At 39.8% G+C, this 23,215-nt stretch overlaps 1 protein-coding gene across 1 annotated transcript in view; it reads right to left on the bottom strand.

Annotated features, from left to right (window-relative positions):
* Positions 1 to 23,215, bottom strand: part of LPGAT1 (lysophosphatidylglycerol acyltransferase 1) — a 63,952-nt gene that overhangs the window by 7,244 nt on the left and 33,493 nt on the right. The window contains exons 3-5 of the mRNA XM_075204216.1: positions 10,103 to 10,221; positions 8,006 to 8,101; positions 6,594 to 6,867 (exon numbers count right to left, since the gene is read on the bottom strand). Coding sequence (XP_075060317.1) covers positions 6,594 to 6,867; positions 8,006 to 8,101; positions 10,103 to 10,221 — 489 coding nt within the window. The remainder of the gene's footprint in view (positions 1 to 6,593; positions 6,868 to 8,005; positions 8,102 to 10,102; positions 10,222 to 23,215) is intronic.

Genomic DNA, 23,215 nt, shown 5'->3' on the forward strand with positions numbered 1-23,215 from the left:
TATAACTATACCTAGTGACCAATATCGACTTAAATAATCCCCAACAAAAGAGAGAAAAAAGTCAGACATTGACTAGTAGCAAAAAACAGAAGTACAAGTATTTCCCTATTCAATTGAAAATATTTAATATATAATATATAATAAAATAGTAAATACACGAATAAAATCACAAATAAAAACAAACAAACAAATAATGTTCTTTAGGCATAACTTGTATACATGAAATACTAGTGTGGGCTGCCTTGGAAAACACTGACAGCTAAATGATCACCATATATTCATAGTGAAACTAGCTATACTTCCTGGACTGAGCAATTACTATAAATCTATTTAATATACTGTCTGGATACAGATCACTAAATTTAAACATTCATTACTGCAATTTATGGATTTTCTTAATTGAATACAAATATGAGGTTGTTTACTATCATAGGAGCGCTGCTTCTTCTCTCTTCATTTGCATCGTTATTCACACAGTATCTGCAGAGTGGTGACATACCCGTCCGAAAATGTCCTTACTTACGGCCCTGCATGAACTATCATGAAATACAAATGGTCACACATTGTGAAGTCTGCCAGTCCCCGATGTCATTAGTCCACTAATGACATCACTGGTCCCATCTTCCCAAATCCTCTGAGGAGCTATAGAGGCGCTTAGAAACCCGGCAGTACCATACGGGTTCATAGAATACATACAACAACAACAGTAATGTGCTTCTGTCTTTGTTAGTTATAGATCCCCCCAGGACTAAACCCTACAGAAAGAGAAAGAGATAAAGGTCTTCACATAAACCTCATCAGCTACTGTACTCTCTCACATCAGTCTCCGCCCCATAGGAGCTTACAGTCTAAATTCCCTAACGTACATACATACACACACAGACCAAGAGAGAGAGACTAGGGTCAATTTAATAGCAGCCAATTAACCTACCAGTATGTTTTTGGAGTGTGGGAGGAAAACCAGAGCACCCAGAGGAAACCCACGCAAACACGGGGAGAACGGGGAGAACATACAAACTCCACACAGATAAGGCCATGGTCGGGAATCGACTCATGAACCCAGTGCTGTGAGGCAGAAGTGCTAACCACTGAGCCACTGTGCTGTTCATATCTATAATGAACATTGGTGAATGTATACAGTAGGCACCAAGAGGTTGGTCAAAGGTGCACAGACTGTAGAATCCACAACAGTTCAACAAATGTTCTATTCATTTCAGCAATAAGAAAAATGTTAAACCATATTACTTTGGGAAATGGGAAAATGTTGTCCCCTCAGAGCTGGAAACATTGTGTTAATGCAACAACCTATTACCGCGTGGCAATAGCATTAGGATATAAATTCCTAGCCAAGCCTAAGCAGCTGTGTGTGATCATGTGGTAATCTTATAAAGACATGCTGTGAGGCTGTGAGCACTGTTCAGGTATTCTAGAGGGCGATCTGCAAATGACCTCAACGTCCTTCAGAGTAGAAGGGGGAAGGCTCAGAGGAACAGAGCCATCTAAGTACACTGGAGTAAACAGACGCCAAGGTCCGTTGTGAGATGGAATGGTAACATTCAATGCATCATCATTATCTTCTGCCTCAGTGATGTCCTTAGTTCTTTGTACAGGCGGCCATGTTTTGGTCTATCATTTCACTGTGTCCACTCTGCCAAACCTACAGCACTGAATGCATCTATACAGCACCACGCACATACAAAGCACTTTATACAGCAATTCACTATTTCAAATGCAAAGTCAAAGCTGCTGATGAATTCATGGTTAGGGAAAAGTAATTAGCTTACTTATTATTTAGAACTCTACATATGCTCCATTATCTGTATTTGTTAAGTGTCAGCATTCCCAGCACAGTATAAAAATGAACCGTAGATGGGAAGCACCTAAAGGTTAAAGAGAATGTCTTTAAGGGCTTATGAAGGACAGAGACGGAACAGTCCTGTGTCCAAATGTAGGTCTGTGCAGCATGGGCCGGTTTTCCATCCGGGAAAAATCCACTATCCGATGGATACTATGCCGAAACGGCACAGCCCTTCGTTCCTGTACACTCATGTTCACTGAATGCCAGAATAGCGCTTCTATTTGACATCCATCTGCATGAGCCCTTAAAAAGAAAATATTCTTAAAAGGCTAACTACACCCAATGGTTTATATTTCTATTTTAATGTTTAGTGTAGGGTCATCTATGATAAAAAATAAAAGTCGGCTCCTGCAACAGCCCTGTTCCAATTCATCCCGGAGAGCCTGTAGGGGATACCCAATGTCACTGTCACCAGGCAGGATGGCAGACCCCTATATAGTAATCAAACTGATTTGTGCAATGTCCCAGAATTCTATACATGGCTTTGAAAAGATTGTCGGGACATGGCGGAGGAGATATCAGACACTCCATCAGACATGGGCAACCTACGGCTCCATCAGACCAGGACCACCTACAGCTCCTTTAGTGGATTGGCTGGGGCTTGTCGAATCAGAGCCCCAGGTTGTCCAGGCCTGGTCTAGAGACTCACTGCTACGAAGAGCCAGGATATCGTGCGAGACAGAAGCGAAGATATATATTTTTATTAAAGCTAACCACACACACACACACACACACACACACACACAAATTCTTAGGTGAAAACACAAAATTTAGTATCTCAAATTAAAAAAAATAAAAAAATATTTCACAAGCCACTAAAAAATATGAAACAAATTCGATGGTATGTGTCCGGCATCTGATAATGTACTGTCAGTTGGCAGTCATTGCACAGCAGAGTTGACACAGATTAAATATTATTGCATAGTGAGGCCATTAAGTACAAAATCATGGTAATCCCAAAGCCAAGAATGTCATAATGGCGAGATATAAAACCCAATGCTAAAGAGCAGGCCTGGCTAACCTGTGGCTCTCCAGGCCTTGTGTAACTACAGGTCACAGCATGCTCTGACAGCCAGTATCCAGCTGGAAGGGTATGCTGGGACTTTTAGTTTCACCAGCTGGAGACCCACAGGTTGGCCAGGCCCACTATAGAGTATCCTGTATCTATTTGTCCACGACTGTCATTAGCTTATTGTTATTCTCTGCAGAGAGAGAAGCCGCACAGCTAATGCCAACACTGATGATCTCACACAGGGCAGACACAGCTTTTACAACATCCAGGTCCCTTTGCTGGTTTTCCAGGAAGCAGCTATTTGTCACCCATAAATTGGGTCAGAGTTTTAAAAACAATCCCACATGACCTTTGACAGAAGCAGAAAAGAGTCAAAGATCAGCCAGCAACACATCACCTGAGGAAAGACATCTCTGCGTGATGCAACACTAGAGGTGACGGCCCGGGGATAAGATAAAACTAAATACACATTACTGATTGAGTGTTTTAAGTGTTTTATGGCCAACTGTCTCATAATGGATTACAATAGTACATATTAAACAATATGCTCACTCTTTCTGTCCCAGCCGGGGTGTATGGTGGAACCCTCTATTTACTCACTATTTCATATTTACATCGACTTGACACTAGAATCATTAGAATGAGACGGACACTGACTGTCTGCAACATTAAGATGAGGCTCAGTGCTTGTCAATGCCGGTCCGCACGCATTGCAGACCTGCCCAAGACCCCACTAATACCAGGGCCTGAGATCTCACAGCTTTTACACTTCACAAAACAATTCTCTCTGATGATTTAGATCAGCCAAAGAATTTATCAGGTTTTGACTTTTTCCTCTCAGAAATAACTTCTTATATAATACAAACACAAAATATTTTTTTTTACCTGGCGCTGTATACTTGAACTACACTCTATGGAGCTCCCAAACGCAGCTGTGTTGGGGATAGTGTCAATCTCCCCTAATTTGATAAATCACAAGAAAAATATACACAGCGCAGAGGGCAAGATACACAGAGTGAGGAGTGATTGAAAGATATATTATATTATAATATATGAATAGGTCATATTTTTTTCAATCACTCTACACTGTGTGTATTTTCCCCTCTGTGCTGTGTATATTTTTCTTGTGGTTTCTAATATAATGCACCGTTATAAGTCGTCTCCAAGGTATAAGACTGTTAATGAAATCAATTTAAAAAGAAAGCCAATGTCAAAATTAAAAAAAACAACACGCAAAAAAATAAAATAAAAAAAAAACCCTCTCTCAAAATGGGTTTTGTTTTTTCTTTGCTATTTGGCTACAATATGGCGCAAAATCCGGAATTCTCCACAGAAATTTTTGCCAGCCGGGTGGAATTAAGAAGCAGCCGGGAGCGGGCAGTTGTGATTCTTTGCAATAACAATGAAAACTCTTGAAGGTTATTGCCAACACCTGCCAGGACTGGTCAGACTGGTGGTCAGTGGTGTAACACACACTGCTGGATGTAGTGCTCACATAGTGCCTGTTCTAATAGGAGAAACAATGGTTTATTCCATTATAATAGGACTCTGTTGGGCAAGTAAAAACAGCCAGATGGAGCACCCGGGAAACAGGTGCTGGGGAGAACACTGCTATAAACTAAATATAAGATCCCATTGAGATACCAAATATATATATATACCTAGTCATGTGGTATAGATCAAATTAAATCCTGTAAAGTTCTGAACAAAATGTTGTTGTTTTTTTAGTTTTATTGAAATATCACAAACCCTCAATCAAAAACTGTGCACGAAAAAAAAAAGAAAATTAAACTCAAGATTTGTAGTCTGCTTTGATGGCCCATTAAATATACAGAGTGCAATCAAAACTAAGAATCCCAAGGTAAGTAAGTCATTGACAATTGGATGACTTGACATGGAATGACCCCTGTTCTGGGATGCCCTCGTCAATAACTGAAAAGACATTAAAGCCAGAAGCTTTTACATTTCTAAGACCAGAGTACCCTGTGCCCAGCAGATCACATCTGAGCAGTCTAAGGAAGAGCACACGACAAAGCACTTGCAGTACTTACACACTGATGGCCAAAGGTGCGGGGAGAAAGATTCAAACTTTGTATTTATCAGAAGAGGACACGTACACTGCAGAGTATATCAGTAATATAGAATGTGAAGCCGTAAAGTATTTGCTTTCAATGCAATGTGAATGCAGCGTAGGAGATTATAATGGATAAACATCCACATAATACAGCAATTGGATTGTGAATCCCATTGGCTAAACCTGCAAAAGAAAAATGATCAAACACACAAGAAACTGAAAATGAAGCTGAAGAAAAGAATTCAACCAATAAAATACAGATGTTCAAATTCTGTTCTTAAACGTGGATGGGGTGATCTCACTTGGAATGTTAGTAAAAAAAAAAAGTAAGAAGCCATTCCACAAACAGTAATACTGGAGTATCTTCAAGCAGCCAACACTTGGTGAGGATTACTCTTGGGCTGAAGACTCAGCAATCGCTGTATGGGAATCACACAGTGCTCTTCTGTCAGACAATCCTCATCATACGGCTCAGATAAAATCAGCTGTTTAGCATCTAAGTGCATCTCCGCTTACAAGTACAGAAGAGGTGAAACTTTAAAAAAAACAAAAACAAAACTATATAACAGAGAGGAGAAGTATGTGGACAATCAATTCAAGCTGCAGAATCCACGACTCAAAGGAAGACATTATAACCCAAATAATGGTGGTGGGATTTTAAATGCACAAAAAAACACCCTTGGCGGTTGACGCCGTCTTCAGATTCCTCCATCGTCGGCAGGTTGTGAAAGACGCTGGTCTATTGCTGAAGATACCCACAACAATCCAAGAACGGACTAACACGTGGAAGGGAGGACGCGTCTCAATCCAGGCAAAAAACTTTCAACTTCATGAAAACGGTCAGAAACTGCTGGATCTGGGGATCATTTTTATTCCAAGCGACATCTCCCGCACTTTCCTTTTATTATTTATACAACTTGGTTTTACATTGTTGATAATAGTTTCTTGTGCAATTTGTAGCACTTGTCATTTGTAACAAAAATTAAAAAAACAGTTTAAATTAAACATTAGACGTGATTACTGTCTCAACCACAATACATATACTACACTTATTTAACAAACTATCCCAAATAAGAAACTTAGGTTAAGTATAATATATTTCATGTGGTTAAAAGTAGCGGTGTGAATTTAGATTTGTAGAGGGTGCTTAGGATATAGTTACTGCATATCTTTAATTGAACCAAAAACAGCATCTAGAATAGGTATTAAATGCAGAATGGGATGACTACCAGTAATTCTACTTGTATCTGTGAATGGCGACATGTTTCCCTGCTGGAAACAGTGGGCAATACCTCCATTTTTCATTTTTAGAAGGTATGATAAATCTACCCTCCAGGCCCTATTTCCTGTGACAGTGACCTCTATTATAGCAGGCAGGGGGGGGGGGGCGCCCTCCCCCGATTAGCGGACCCAAATGTTAAGGTAACAATGGTGGCTTGTTCCTACCAAGGAAAACGCCAATATTCAGGGTCTGGGGTAGAGAGGACCTAAGGTAGACATCCCCTTAAATGAAGAACCGCTGAACTCTGGAATAATTTGCATCCATCGGATAGCCACACCACAGCCTCAATACTACCATAGTACATATTCAACCAATAAAGAAAAAAGCCTGAGCCTAAACGTCATCACACTTGGCGCTCCATTCTTACCCGCTAGAGACGAGTCCCCTCCTGCCGGCGTTCCGTTCTCTTGCTGCGCCAGCAACGTCTTCAAGATGACCTCTGTAGCCCCCAGTCTCGGAAGGGTAACGTGTGTAAGAAACGGCCAGTTATTTTTCTTGGCATATAACTGGCTGGTTTCCCTTCTTTTCCTGAGAAAGCCGCCCTCTGGGAATAAAATGATCCACTTTCGATCTCGACTCCTGTAGTATTTTTCTAAGTGTCTCTTGAGTAGGATCAGCTGCTGGTCACGATGAGCTTTGCCCTGTGGAACAAAACCAAGAACAGATTTAGAACTCTTGCTCTCATCAGTCTTTAAATTGTCAAAAGGGTCCATCTGTGCACAAAGTCAACCTAATTCATGCCTTAGAAATAAATGACACACAAACAAGATATAAAAAAAAACCAAAAAAACAAAACAAAACAAAACACTGATCTGAAAAGTTGTAAAAGATAACTATAGTTATGATCAATATTTAAACACACAATAAATAAATTCAAGGTTGGGTTGAGTTGTCGTTCGGGTTTAATACATTCGCAGTTGTAAACAAGAGCATGTCATCTCTCTATTGAAAAGAAAGCGAGGACACTTTCGAACCAAAACAATCTCTCTCTCAACCAAAGGATTACTTTTGTTTAATCCAGCAATAAGAAGACAAAATAATCATATTTTAAAAATACAATCTGCTCCTTTAAAGCGCCAACTTTAATTTTGCATTTACTGTGTCAAGAACAGGCTGCACTTTTTTACTTGACCTTGAAATACAACTAATGTATTAAGAGAGCTCCTCATTTGGTAATGGTTTAACGCTGCCTTAGCTTAAGAAACAAAATCATCTCCAAGAAAGCATTTACTGAGACACTAGCTGAACTTCCAGCCAGGTCTTGTTCCTGTCTGACAAATAAATACCAAGGCAACAATTCCCATTTTACATTGTCCCAGTTACTACAGAGAAGATTTACCCTTAAAACAGAAATCCAAGTAGAAATAATTAGTGATCATGGCTATTTTCAAGGTTGTTACTAGCTTTTAGTCTTGTAATTGGTGTAGCATTAATAATCCTAATGTCCTTCATGTTTCAAGGAGTAAATGTATTAATTATGCAAAAATCCCAAAAGCTTCAGGCCAGGAGGTTAGTGTGTAGAGAGGAGAGAAAAAGGCAGAAAAATTGTGGCACTAAATGTTTCGGAGGATCAACAATCTGATAATAGAATCCTCAGGATTCCTCTTCTGCTTTGTCATAACGTACAATTTGTAAATTCACATTTTGCAAAACTTCCCTTTACAGGTTGGGGAAGTGTGTTGAGGAAGGGGGTGCAGCTGGAGAGATTTATTCCTGACAATGATGATCATTCACAATACGTTATTTAATAATTATAGTTGCACAATGAAACGGACTTGCCTGTCGGATGAAAAAGTCTCCGTGTACAAGGGACACTATACCGAAATTGGTATATTTAAATATATGGTCCATTAGCCACATCATTTGCCGAACCACCTACAATAAAAGGGTCATTAGCAATCTTTACAGAACACCACAATAAGCCCAATGGTTAAATAAAACAACAAATGACAGATTTGCTATTGATCCCAAGTTCAAACAGTGATTTCTTCCTATGACCCAGGCAACCGAAAGAGTCTTACAACATTGTACAGACTAGACAACCTGTACAATACTGCAGAAAACCTTATGTTCTATATAATAAAAAATATAAATACATTTAAACTCATCTAGTTACTGCACTTAAAAACACACCGCTGGCTCCTAACATTTGGAGGTGACTTGAAAAATTCCTAATGAATCCACAACTTCCGTAGCGTGCCCTAGCTGTCTACTAACTAATTAGCTTGTGAAATAGAGAAGATATTTTCCACTCATTCCCTAGTGTTTATTGTATGTTTAGAGAATATTGATATCAACGTTGAAAGATGTTCTCAGGCAGACTGGACCCCTCCGTACAACAGGTCTGGTCTTATTCACTGACAAACCAATTGTCTCTGGTTTAAAATATAGTGCTCTATAAGTCAGCCAGTGACCGACAGCTGGATTCCTCAAACGTAAGACCAATGATTCATTTTAGATGGACGTCCAACGATACAGAGACACCCAATCCTAAAAACTATAAAATGCATTTCATCTAAACAACTATATTAGTATTCTTATCACTTTAATTTGAACATCAAATCTATCACCTGTGCTGAAGGATCAGATATAATCCATAGAACTCCTTTTTATTTACTTTTAACATGTTGGTCCAACAACAGGTACCGTAACCTACAAAGCACTTTCAATATACCAGAAAGGCAGAAATAAGTCTGATAGATACAATATGTTTTAGGCAGGTTACTGTTTGCCCCCTCAACAGAAGAAAAACCCTGTTCCTTCAATTTCTTTTGCAATCAGTTACTAGCCAATGCCAGTGGCATAGTATGCAAATGAGAGGGAGGAGATCAGTATTCAGATGTTTTACCAGTTGCACTTTTATTTTTTTAAAAGCAGCCCTGCCAAAGTAGTTTTAAATAAAGGAATACAAACCCAGACATAGATATACCAGTGCAAGGCTAAATCATGGCCTGTAGAAATGTAGATTTATCGATCAAATAAAAGACCCAGAGTCAATGATGGTCAAAAACTACATTGGCTTCTAAACTATATACATATAACTAAATACATATCCAGTGGTGGAAGTGGGGTGTATAGGGTGGTATACCTTGCTGCCACTTCTACTGTCGTCATTATAATACCATCATATTCCATTCTTCATACCGCCACTTCATCCACTGTACATATCTGTACCTGTACTACCACAGGCCCTCGATTCCATGGTGATAATGAAACATTACAAACACACAGTGGAGGAAGGGATGTTGTGGGCTCAACCACATATTAAATGTACAAGGAACGAATGCCTCATGAATATTAATCATCCCTCAGTGAGATCACTGGTTCCTAAGCTGTATTTTCACAAATAATGGTACATCATCATTTATTTATATAGCGCCACTGATTCCGCAGCGCTGAACAGAGAACTCACTCACATCAGTCCCTGCCCCATAGGAGCTTACAGTCTAAATTCCCTAACACATACACACACACACAGACAGACAGACTAGGGTCAAATTTGATAGCAGCCAATTGACCTACTAGTATGTTTTTTGGAGTGTGGGAGGAAACCGGAGCACCCGGAGGAAACCCACGCAAACACGGGGAGGACATACAAACTCCACACAGATAAGGCCATGGTCAGGAATTGAACTCAAAATGTCCACAAAATGGCTGCCTCCATGCTGCATAGGCGATGGCTCCCCAACAACCCAGACAAGAAAACGATGTTAGAAAATGTCAAACCAAACACATCGGCCACGGAACTCCGAGAGTAGATATTTTAATTAGCAGACAGAAAGTGAAGAGCCTTCAATGCTAGGAATAAGATTCACCTCATCCCACTTAGCACCTCTCATGTCTACTGTACAGCAAGAGAAAGAGCCATCATCATACCGTGCTTTTGTCCTGCAAGCACATCATTAACGTGCAGACATCTCCAGTCGCTTGATGATTCACCAGCATGACGGCTTCGTCTTCTGTGATCGTGTGAACGTTGTCCCCCCATTCAACAACTGCAATCATAAGAAAAACCAACCATTAGAGCTTTATTGGTCTCTTAGAGATATACTTGTGATAAAAGATATTAAAAGCATTGCCCGCTGGTACCTTAATGATTAACAACTGACATAACAGGATGAGCAAACATACTTCCTCCAGACACAATCACATGAATGTATGTACATTAGCTGAGTAGATAACTACTGTGTATTCAAACCCTCTACATACCAGGTATAGTGTAGTATTATAGACCAACACTGAAGTGCTCTGATCAATACCCGCATAACAAATAAATCATAAAGCTAATCTGAAGTGCTTGTCGTCATCTTCATATGTTCAAATAGTATTTTCTTCACAAAGATGCTGTTTTACTCACACTAAGATGCTTAAATATCATTCAATCTGGGCTATTGAAAGATACTTAAGGCTTTAATACACATCTCTCTCTGGTATGGATATTAGCTGTAAGATCTGAATTTCTTTTATAATTCTAAACATACCACACTATGATATTTCCAGCTCCTTTGTGAGTAAGGCTAGGTACACACTGAAGAATTTTCTGACCGACGTGTTATCTCAAACGATTGTACCTACGACTGAAGGTCCGATCAGTCTGACAATTCATCCGTACACACGGACACGATTTACCTTCAGATCTGTGCTCTTCCATCTGGTCCTCCAGTCATCAGAGAATGACAGCACAATAATTATTCATTCGTTATTGTCACACTGATTAAAACCGCCTTGTTATAGCTATCCACATGTTTCTAACAAATTTTGTTTTTTTCGTTTCAGTGTCACAGAAGCTTTCGGTCTCAGAACGAACAAATGAATTATTCCTTCTACAGCACTCTCTACATTTATTCACTGGGACATTCATCGCTAACATTGGCTGAAGAAAGCCCGACTCTGTAAACTCTATGAAGATCATGAGCATGAGTGAATACACACTGCATGATTGAGCGGAAAATATTAAACAGTACAACCAACCAAATGACACGATGATCGGCACTTTGGGACAACTTTAGATCATCGTGTCACTATACACACTCACACGATATCTGACCAAACGTTCTGATGTCGGCTGATTGGAGGTTTTTCGTGCAATCATCGGGCCAATGTGTACTTAGCCTTAGGCTGGGTACACACTACAGGTTTTTCACCCAATTATCCTGCCAATCACACACTAAACAACTGTTCGGCCTCATATATACATATACAGATGTATATACACACACACACACACTTTGGCGCAATCTCCTGTGAAAAAGAGGCATGTATTATTAATGTATTATTAACATACATCACTAGAGTTACTTAACAGACAACACATAATTTAGTTAATTTGTCCTTTGACTTGTGATTTAAGCAGTCGTTACGGTTTACAGTTTGCTCAGTATCATGTGGTTGACATCATATAGTGCGTAACCAGATTTTGCAATAACCATCTTTTCCAGCAGTCACCCCACATCCTTCCTCTGCTACCATGTGACCAATGAGGAGCTTTGTGACCGACTGGCTCCGACTCAGATCAGGTTACACTTTCCTGGCAAGAAGCAGAAACCAAATTCTTCCTTGAGTGAGACAGATTTTTATAGCTTTGCGATGGCTGCCCCGTAAATCCGCCACACTGATCCAAAATGGACAACTGAGCTATAGTTGAATCTCCATGAAAAATGACCAGATCAGATACATATTTAAAAAAATTAAAAAAGTATAATATTTGCCGTTTAAGAATCAAAACAAGACTGTATGAGAGATAGCACCCTTGAATATTTAGTTTCCAGCTATACTGTGGGCTGGAATAATATAAACCAATGACTGTGGTGGTGTTGGGTACAACACAAAATCACTAATTCCTGCTACTACTGTGTGTAGAGACAATAGACACTAATACATCATGCACAGGGTGGCCACTTGGACCAATAGAAAGAAAAAGTGGACAGATATAAAAAAAAATGGTATACCAATTTGTATCGATTTTTTTACAGTTTTAAATGTAAACAGACGATGGCCGAAAACAAAAACCTCTGCCAGGGATACACTGCTACAAACTGGGTTATTTATTGATCCAAATAAGTGACAGATTTTCACAGTTATTTGTTAGAGTGTAGGCAGCAACTCAAGTGCAGTGGTGATCATCTTTCTCAACAGCACAAACAGTCTTTTCAGATTCAGTTTCACTTTAATCCAACACCTGTCAGATTACAAAACATTTCTCTGAGTTAAATTATAAGATTATCCACAAATAGTACATCAAATGTAGCAGTTCCACAACGCTGCACCATTCATTAACTAAACGGACATTCAGCGGGTGGAACCAAGGACTGCTTTCTACTCCCACATTCTTAGAAGGTCACACTCGCCCACCAAAACCGGGGCAGTCTTTCCAAAATTTGATCTATTGGTTGGGGAGACATGACCTGTCGTCCTAAATCGGCCATTACTGACATTTACAAATGTAAAAGCTTTGGGAGCACTTTAGAACTTAACAGGAGAAGATGGGAATATACATTTTCTCTATGAATGTGTTCATACAATTCAGCTGCATATCCTGCAAAGTCATCAGGAATTAGGACGAAGGCATGACACCAACCACACAGGTACACTGGCTGCACGACTGACTGGCTTATATTACACAAGTTTATTGTGTTAATGCTCATGTCTAATATGCAGAAACATAAATGCAAATTTTGTAAAGCTATTTTAAAAATTAGACCAAAAACAACCAAACAAACATTTTCAGGTATTTTCTCGCATTGTCAGATGAAGTAGTATAGTTAGCAATGCCGATTTATAAATAACTAAAAAGTACAAGTGCCGTCTCCCCAGCAACACTGCAGCTGCCCTACATTTGCCAAAACAATCAAGTCTGGGCCTGCATTACCTTTAAGGAAATCAAAACAACTATTTTTAGGCTACGACAGGTATTAAGGATTTGCAGCAGAAACAAAGCGCGTTGTTTAAACGACAGAGCCAAAAATCCCTGGCACGCTCCGAAGATGTGAAGATAAATTCCTTAGAAGTGCACCTGTCACATACTATCCTTGGAAGCAGCAGCTTTGGAAACTGAACTGAACTTAAGACCATAAACTGGAATTACTGCCAGCACAGAGGTACCAGGTGCCTCATGCCTTCGTGAAGTCACTAGTTACCAGTAAGTTAATAGGCTAAGTTTTGCGGTTGCCTTCATTATGTGTAAGGCATGAGAGCAATGTAGAGAAGAACTAGAACTAAACCACAAACATATAGAATTACATTTCTATATACATAGAACACTCTTCTGTCAATCACTACTACCCAACTGCCAACAAACACAATGCATGGGGGTTACATTAGGATGTACAGTCTCTAGAGCCTTGATGAGTGCGGGGAAGCAAATAACTAGATGTACAGTAACTGTAACCAGATACAGTAGTGTATACAGCACGTAACATTAATAGGAGGAAATGATCTATTGCAGCCGGATTCAGGAGGTGCAGTCCCAACTTCAGTCTAATTAGCATCATAATACAGACTGAATTGGAGTTTGCAGCTACAACTTTATTGTAAGCTCTTCAGATCTAATTCCACCGGCAGGGTGGGAGATTCCACTGGCAGGGTGGGAGATTCCACACGGCTAATGGTAATAAGGCCAGAGGGGTGTGAAAAGGTTTTCCTGGAACATACAGCACGCTAGTAGCAATGTCTCTCAGAATGCGCTAAGCAAAATTAGTGTGTACCAGACATGGCGTATTGTATCCTGGTGATCACCCAAAGTCAAAAACAAGATAAGTTGGAAAGAAATTGAACACAAACGACTTGTACATGCATTGAACCAACATTAAACACTAGTAACAAGGATGAAATTACCACCAGTTTTTCTGCTCACATACAAGGCAAATGGAGATTGCTGAATGAATGACTGAATCTGCGACCAATTGGGTCACAAATGTGGATCGCTACATTGAAGAGCTGCAGAGGTGTACAGCGCCTCACACAGGGGCTATTCCAGCGTCCCCAGTGCATGCTACACATTTATCCCACCACTGGAAAGGTGAGGCACTTGTACACCTCACACTTCAATCACTCTGCCTGGCAGGGTCTGCTCACATATAAACCACTCCAATTGGAGCGTTCTAGTACTGAGCTCATTGGACATTTGTGCAAAACATTCGTGTCAGTATTTTGAAACATTCTCCCATAATGAAAGGGCTCACGTGGCTTCATCTCCATCTTACTCCCAGAAATGAAGGCTCTCAGTTGGGAGCATCACACACATAAATGGTCAGTGTGACATCACCCTTGTGCTGCCTGCCTGCAGCGAGGAAGGTAACAGCCATTCATCTGATACCTTAAACCTGTTACTGGGAAGGTCGCCTTTGTAGGAGTTATCCCCATAGAAGCAGCTTGATTTCGATTTGTATTGGTTTTTTTGCTTTGTTTTTTAAAAGGTCAAACTTTGACATCCAATAGATTCGGCCTAATGAAATCACAGTTGGATTCAAGAGAAACTCCAGGCCTTCCATTACAGTGAGGCCGGAGCGGAGGAATATTAATGATACAGCGAACGTTTCTAACTCAGCGCCGTCTCTCAGAGCCTCTTGTTCTACAACAGGCAGCTGTTCCTCTCCTATGATGACATACAGGGCTCAGTAGGAGGATATCCACATGCAGAGACTACAACAGACCCGGGTCCTGTACCTGCTGCAGTGCTGTGCAGCCTATTGTACACCAAGTGTGGTTGTCACACTATAGACCCTGGAGAGCACTGGATACAGTACACACAAGGGTGGGACGTAGTTACAGAAGAGGCAGCCCATAACTGATCAACGTATCTTCATTAGTTATGCATGACACTGCCGGCCTCCTGAATGCATATTCATGAGTTATGCAAATAAAACCGAGATGATATTAATTTTATTTATTTTTATTCTTAATTATAAAGACACTAATACTAGACGTATTATTCCATTTTGTAATTCCACTAAGCACGTTCTACCTTTGCACTTAACCTCATGTATCAAACGCCCATTGTCCTATAGATTGTCAGCAGAGCCCTCTGTCAGTCTAATACCCAGTCTTGTTTTATTACAGTGTTATGTTCCCAGTTGTAAAGCGCTATGGAATATGCTGGCGCTATAGAAATAATAATATTTTATTGTTATTAAAGAATACGTATTGTTCAATGTGGAGAGCACCCAGCACTATCTTTCTTAGCAAGCCCAGTACACATAAAACCAGAGTTTTGCTAAACTCTAATATAAACTAAACACAAAGTTACCAGCACCAATCCTTGCATAATATAAACCAGGCACGGATGTAATCATGTCAGAAAACACACAAGTCCACCTTCCAATCTGTTCTTTAAAAAAAAAAAAAAAAAATTATATATTTTTTTTAATTACTACATACACACCTAAAATCACATTAATGGATAAACAAATGTAAGATACCATAAATCTAAACCACACAGTGTACAAGGTTATGAGAATAAACATTTATACAACACAGCTGTTAAACATGAATACATGATCACGCTATCACAATAGTGCAACAATTGTTGGGCAAGATATAAAAGTTCCTCCGTGTGAAGAGAACATACACACACTAAAACGCTGTGGACATACACTGTGGTGTGCTGTCATGATTCGGTTAGCACACTTGATTCTCCCATGAATTAGTAATAATTAACTAACTTTATGTCTAAAGCACAAATTGATGCCTCAGACCCAATAACACAAAGTATAAAACACACTTCAATCTTTGCACTGTACACTGCCAAGCACACAGGCAAGTCATCATTGCAGTGCACACACACTAATGTGATATCAGGCCGAATGGTCATTTATCATTTCACTGGCCCGATAATTGGCTGAAAACACTGCAGTGTGTACCCAGGTTGAGTTACAAGTTTATACAGTGCTAATATTTGCACATTTTCTACAATAGGAGACTAAAATGACTTATACACAGTACCAATTCATTGCATGTTACTGTGTGGGGTAGTTATGGCTGTAATGTACATTTGTATTGCTCCATTACAATGGCTGTGATTGAGTTTTTTGCACAGTAGAAGTTGCAGTGCAGGATAGTACACGGAATAACCCGACCTTCATTACTTGGCTCTTTTTAAAGAGCTCACAATGAACATAGGATCTAATATCCCTAACACAGAGACAGGTTAGCGACAACATCTCTCAGCAAATACAGACACTAGAGGTAAAAGGCATGCATGGAACACAGTGCAGTTGTTTACAGGGCTATAAACACATACTATAAATCACACCTGTCAGTGGCTGAAACACTTATCACATCACTGGTACTCCTGAGCAGTGCTCAGTTTCCTCATGTAGGGGGTGGGGGCTTCTTCGTCCATATAAACAGGGGCCACACTGGGCTGTGTGGTTTGGGGCCGATCGGTGAAATATGTCTGTCACTGCAATGAATCAGCCATCACTGTCACACAGATCACATGTACATGGATACAATGTAACTACTGAATGTTTTCTTGTAATGTGTCAGGAAACATTGTAGAGAATATTTGACACTATAGCTTGTTCCGCGTCTCATCACTACGCTGGGCTCTACATCCCGTTGTCTAGCTCTGCACACAGCAGCGACAGTAATTTGGCAGCTACAGCTACTTGTGGTCGCTTCCAGGCAAATGGACTTTGTACTCAGAGACACAGAGCTCCATCTCGGAGATACCAGTTAAATGAAGTGAGAAGACATGTAATCTGAGCAGAGCGCGGAATAGACATAAAACCCCGAAACTGTGTTCTATGCCTAGGTTAGCTGGATGTAATCAATGCTACAAAACACAGCACGTTAATCTGTTCCTTTGTGTTTTATTGATCTGGAATCTCCTTGTGCATCAACTCACTGCATGTCAACAACACTTCCTATTCCGGTCTCATTAGAGTAGATCATCACCATTTATTTATATAGCGCCACCAATTCCGCAGCGCTGTACAGAGAACTCGCTCACATCAATCCCTGCCCCATTGGGGCTTACAATCTAAATTCCCTAACACACACAGACTAGTGTTAATTTTGATAGCAGCCAATTAACCTACTAGTATGTTTTTGGAGTGTGTTTGGGTTTCCTCCAGGTGCTCTGGTTTCCTCCCAAACACGGGGATAACATACAAACTCCACACAGATAAGGCCATGGTTGGGAATTGAACTCATGACCCCAGTGCTGAGGCAGAAGTGCTAACCACTGAGCCACAGTGCTGCCCTATATAATATAATAAATATAATATAAATCTATCCCCGCCACTCACAATACACATGCTGCCCTACCAATATCCACTGATCTGTCTGTGAGTGTGCAACCAAAATTGTCAGACTTATGGATCCCAGGAGATATCAATTTATCCATCACCATTAATAGTCTTCCAATAGTAGTGGATGTGTGCAGGATCAATAATGGTTGTTAAACGTTCTTTTAAAAGGATCTAATCTCCATGTATATACTGCCCTTAAGAGCCGGATGTATATTCAATATATTTACAGACCGGGCTTACGACTAATTATAATGCAAATAGTGTCCAGTATTGTGACCGAATGATAGAAGCTACAAATGCAGTTCTTAATATGAAAAGTGACTGATCACAGTACAATAAAACACCCCTACAAAATAGTTTTGCAGCTTCTCCACAACACAGCTATAAACTGAATTTTTCTAAGTCATGTTCACAAAAAATACATAAGATTAGTTGATCACTTCGGAATGCATCAGTATAAATGGTTTTGTGACACAATACACTGTCCTGTGTCTTTATGTGCTGGTCTAAGGTACCATTATTGAGTGAAGAAAGCTTTAGATAAGGTCACAGGTCTGGGGAACTGTGCTGAAAACTGATGCAAATGTTAATGGTGTTATTGCCCAAACTACTAAAAGGATTCGGTTTAAAAGATTAAGAGCAAGAACCTGGTTGCTATGGGAAACATCACCTTGTTCTTATGAATCCTCCTCTGACACACAGGTAATTACCACAAGAACATGTTGTTCTTCACTAGATTACAATTATACAAATTGTGGTACCCCAATGTCTCAAAAGAAAGAGAGAGGGGGAGCAGGCAGTGTTTATCGGTTTATTAATACTCAGTCTTGTTTAATAACAGTGTTTGTTCCCAGTTGTAAAGTGCTGTGTAGCAGTACAGCACTATATAAATAAAATGATTATTATTAAATCAAGAACAACTATAAAATCATGTTTTTCACATAGAAGAAAACTTTTTACAAATCAAATAAATAAACCTTCGCCCATTTCAAAATATTCCCTCCCTCCATTCTGCCTGAAACCATATTGGAAATTTCACCATCGATAAGGCTTATGCAAAAACATTAACACCCCATCTTTAAAGGCAACAGATACACCCTAAAGGGTTAAAGCGTGCTTCTCTGTTAAAGGATCACTGATCAGTAAGATAAAACTGCCAAAGAGCTGCTGCTAATTAGCAGTTGGGGAAGGGGTGTGTACTGTACGAGACAGTAGATTGGCCGGCACTCCTGTCCAATCATACCTTACATACACATCACACCCCTGCTGAGATGAAGGGTTGTATACCAGTCTAGCCAGGCTAGACCTCCCTCTCCATATTTATATATACCCGTCCTGTAATGTATACTGGGAACAGTGTACCATCTATTACAGGTAACTAACTCTGACCGTAGCATTTTACAGTACACAAAGTACATTAGTTTGAGCAACAACTTGTATGGTGAAAGTGGGGGTTTGAAGGGTAGTGGATTCTTGGGCTCATAAATTTTTGTGTGCGCGCGCATTAAATTTTACATACACACATTGTGTAAAATATATATATATATATATATATATATATATATATATATATATATACACACACACACACACACATACACACACACACAAATACATACATATGCGTACATACACACACACATATATATATATATATATATATATATATATATATATATATATATATATATATATATATATATATATATATATATATATACATATATATATACATACATACACACACACACACACACACACACATACACAGTTATAACAAGATTAGCAGCATGCCAAAAGATGATTGGGGTGGCTGTTATACGATCATGCATAGATGACATTCCTAGACATCAGAGCAGAGTATTTCACGGTGAGACGTGTAATTTGGTTTACGAACAATTCATCCTGACAGGAACGCCGTATCAGCTGTTCTCTACACTCTCCCAAGGCAATATACAAGTGCAGACCAGACAAGACATTTCAGTAGGAGGCCTAAGCATTCTCTGCTCTACAATGTGCTTCTGAAACCACATTCCGTCTCCCATAGCTACTGTGTCATCTCTCCACCAGTTACCAAGTGCTAGAAGTGATAATGTGCATAGTAATAGGACACGGCATCTGCACAGCCAGAAAACGTGACCAGTTTTCTGTGTGCAGCTAACAAAAAGTGGCTATGACTGTGGAATATATAGGGAAATATGATTTTATGGAAATAATAGGGCAACTGATAAAGATTCTGAAACTATAGTGAAGTGGTTACATTACTGCAAGATGCACCTTGTACTCCAGCAATAGGAAAGGAAACTGTTTATTCATAAAGATATTTTATTGTCTACTTCCCCCGTTTAAGTGCCGCAATGACCACAAGAAATAACCACTTAAAAAAAAACAGTTATGTGTTCCGAGACCAAATACTATTTGAAAGAAAATATCTCCAATAGTATCTTCAGAACTACCAGGACAACTGTGGAGGGTGAAGAAACGGAGTCACAAATAAATATAAAATTAACAATAAAATAGCCACATTTTGACTTCTGTATGCTAATTTCTGTGCCAGAGTGCAGACAGTAATTTACCGCTTTGACCTACCCGCAGTACATAGACCCAAGCTGCACCCTATATCAGTCCCGCAGCTGGGGTAGGATGCCCATTTCAGACTGCAGCAAGTAGGCCCAGGCCACAGGTAAGGTCTATGTTAGAACCCGTCCTTGTCTGTGGAACTGCAGCAATCATGGTTCAGCTTGGGGTGTGCTCCGGGTCCCTCTTCTGAACTGTGACTGCATTGGTAGTGGGGGTAGATCACTGTGGAGTGTGGGACCAGAAGATAGCAGTGACGGCTGCAGGACTAGTAGAGGTGTGACCCAAATGTGACAGGAGCTAGGAGAGAACAGCAAGGACTGAAGGCAGCATATGGAGTCAGGCAGCAATGGTCTGTGGGTGTGTCTGGAGGTGGGCTGTGATTGGCCGAGTGTGGTGTTAGGGGAGGGCAGCGTTTACGACATGCTAAGAGTGTTGACTTGTTCAGTTTACTTTAATATGATATTCCCTTAACATTACTTAGTTATATATACCACAGGATCCCTGCTAGATGGGGTATGCAGATCCATAATCCAAAATAAATAAAAAAAAAAAAAAAAAGTCATGAACTTCTTTTAGAAATAGAAATGTTATTTTAAAACGGAAATACACTATACTAACTAATACAGCACATTATAATTTAATGTATACGTGACTCAAGAGCTCATTGCTAATGCAGGTAAAGTATTGCCTTACATCAGGCCTCTCCTTTCTTGGGTGTACTAGCTCAGATCCAGAAAAGGAGACTAGGTTAATTAGACTGTAATGAAAGTAAGACCTTTGTAGTAGTGAAATTATACGTAAAACATGGTGATCAAATAGCATATAGAACATAGAGGGGTGGAATTCAAACACCTTACAGTACTTCAAAGACGAGATCGTTATCCCATCCCCAGGACACAGATTCCACAGCTGCCCTGCTCACTAACCACATAGCAATAGAATATACAACCAACCATCACATGCTGAATTTATTATCCATAGCAATAATTATACCCTGTAATAACTAGAGCACCAGCAGTACAAAACCGCATACACATTTGTTACCAAAGACCTACATATATGCATAAAGCTCTATTATATTTTTGGTGCAGTCTTCTGCATCCAGTAGCAATTAATAAATCCTAATCAGATTATTCAAGATTGTGAAATAAATTGCCCTACAGAGTGCACCATTCTCTGTAGCCCTGTATGCCTGTAGTAGCAGCCTGCAGACCATTTTTTTCGCAAATCCCGTAAGAAAACCGCTGCTTCCGATTGGTGCTCCTGCTCGCTGCTTCCGATTGGTGCTCCTGCTCGCTGCTTCCCTTTGCAGCTTTAAAAGGTCATGTCTATTTTTTGTAGTGCATTGTTTGTGAGGTGGGTTTATTACAAGATGAATAATGGGGCAGGTGTCAACATAAAAAAAAGATGGAAACAAGAGCGCTACATGATACATATTCTGCACAGAATACATTGTATGTGTTGTCAAAGCACCATTTTTACAGTATACAATGTTCATGTATTGCAGATCATTGAGAACAAAAAAACCCAAACCCTCATCTAATGTATGCGAGACAATAAGCCACACTTGTCAAACAGCAAACATTCAAGTAGTACATAAAACCAAGCAGAGATCAAAGGATTTCTTACACTACCACAGCCAGCCTTACTTTATATAAATATATGTAGGCAGCAGATTGTTACCAGTATGTTACGCTCAAAAAATGCAGTGTGCTATATTGTGCTTAGTACACGTGAATGTGTTACATGGAGTCCTAGGATATTCCCATGTACAAATCGCTTGCTCTCCTTAACCCCCAGACCTGGTAATACAGCCAGGCTGCTGTCAGACCTGACCCCTGCCACCCGCCACACCCAAGGGGATTATCACACATAAAGCCATCACAGGGGTTTGGGATGTGATAAAAGGATTAAGACAAAAACAATGGCTCTGTGTTAATTACATTTTTATAGATCCTAGGCAAATCCCTGCAACTGGAAGCTTATTATACATTAATATCTTAATTAAATTAGACAAATAAAATGTGTTATTACGCCTTTAAATATTTCACATCCTAAACCCAAGAGTGCTATATTTAAAAATAAAAATATAAAAAAAAACAAAACCCACAGAAATACACTAGGGATTTATTACAGGAAAGAATTCAGACAGTTTAGGTCAGTGATTGGCAAACTGATACAATTCAGGGGCTGCCGGTGCCACCTCTAACCTTCATCCTTAATCTCAAACCTTAAAACAATACTTCTAATCAAAGAAAGAGACACATCTGTAATTACAGGCAGCCCGTTGCCCATCACTAGTTTAGAAGGTTAAATCACTGCATTATTCTTATTAATACAATGTATTGTTTCATATTGTTTTCCCATTTACTACGCAAAAAAAGTCTGAGATGTTCTGGTTAAACAGTACTTCTAGCCAAGCATTTTACTATTTTCCATGCAACTAGTGTAAAGCTGGGTACACACTACAGAAATTTCAACCAACTTTTTATGCCGAGCGATTTTACATGCGATCGATGGTCCGATCGCTCGGTCCATGGACTGCATACACACTAGCCTTGTTTAGGACAATAAAGGGACGAGCAGACGTCCCTTTAGCGTCTTTTTACAGCCATGTTGTCGTGAGCAATGACTGTAATTTCGTACTCACTGTTGTGGATCGGTCGGAAGTTTATACACACTACACAGCGGAAACGAGATTGGAACGAAAATATTAAACGGTACGACCAACCAAATGAGGCGACAATCGTCCATTTGGGCAGACTTTCGACCATCGTGTCACTGTACACACTGACCCGATTTTTGAACGGGTGGTCTTATGTCGGCTGATTCAGCCGATTATTGGTCGAAAACAGTGTAGTGTGTACCCAGCTTTAGTAAGTGAACAAAACAATCATGACTGTGCTTCTCAGTGGATAATGTCTTTTGTCCCCTATGTGTTATGTTGGGTACACACTACAGTGTTTTCAGCGGATTATCAGGCCAATCACATGATAAACGATCGCTTGGCCTGACATCACAGTATGTACGCTCCAATGATGAAAGATTAACGTTCCAAAGCACATCGTATTGTTTTATTATTTATTTTTAAAGCGAACTAAAAAGCTTGTTCAATAATGGAACGATGTCCGTTTCAATCCTGCAGTGTGTATGCACT

The sequence above is a fragment of the Mixophyes fleayi genome, chromosome 3, assembly GCF_038048845.1.
Source record: "Mixophyes fleayi isolate aMixFle1 chromosome 3, aMixFle1.hap1, whole genome shotgun sequence".
Classification (NCBI taxonomy): Eukaryota; Metazoa; Chordata; class Amphibia; order Anura; family Limnodynastidae; genus Mixophyes; species Mixophyes fleayi.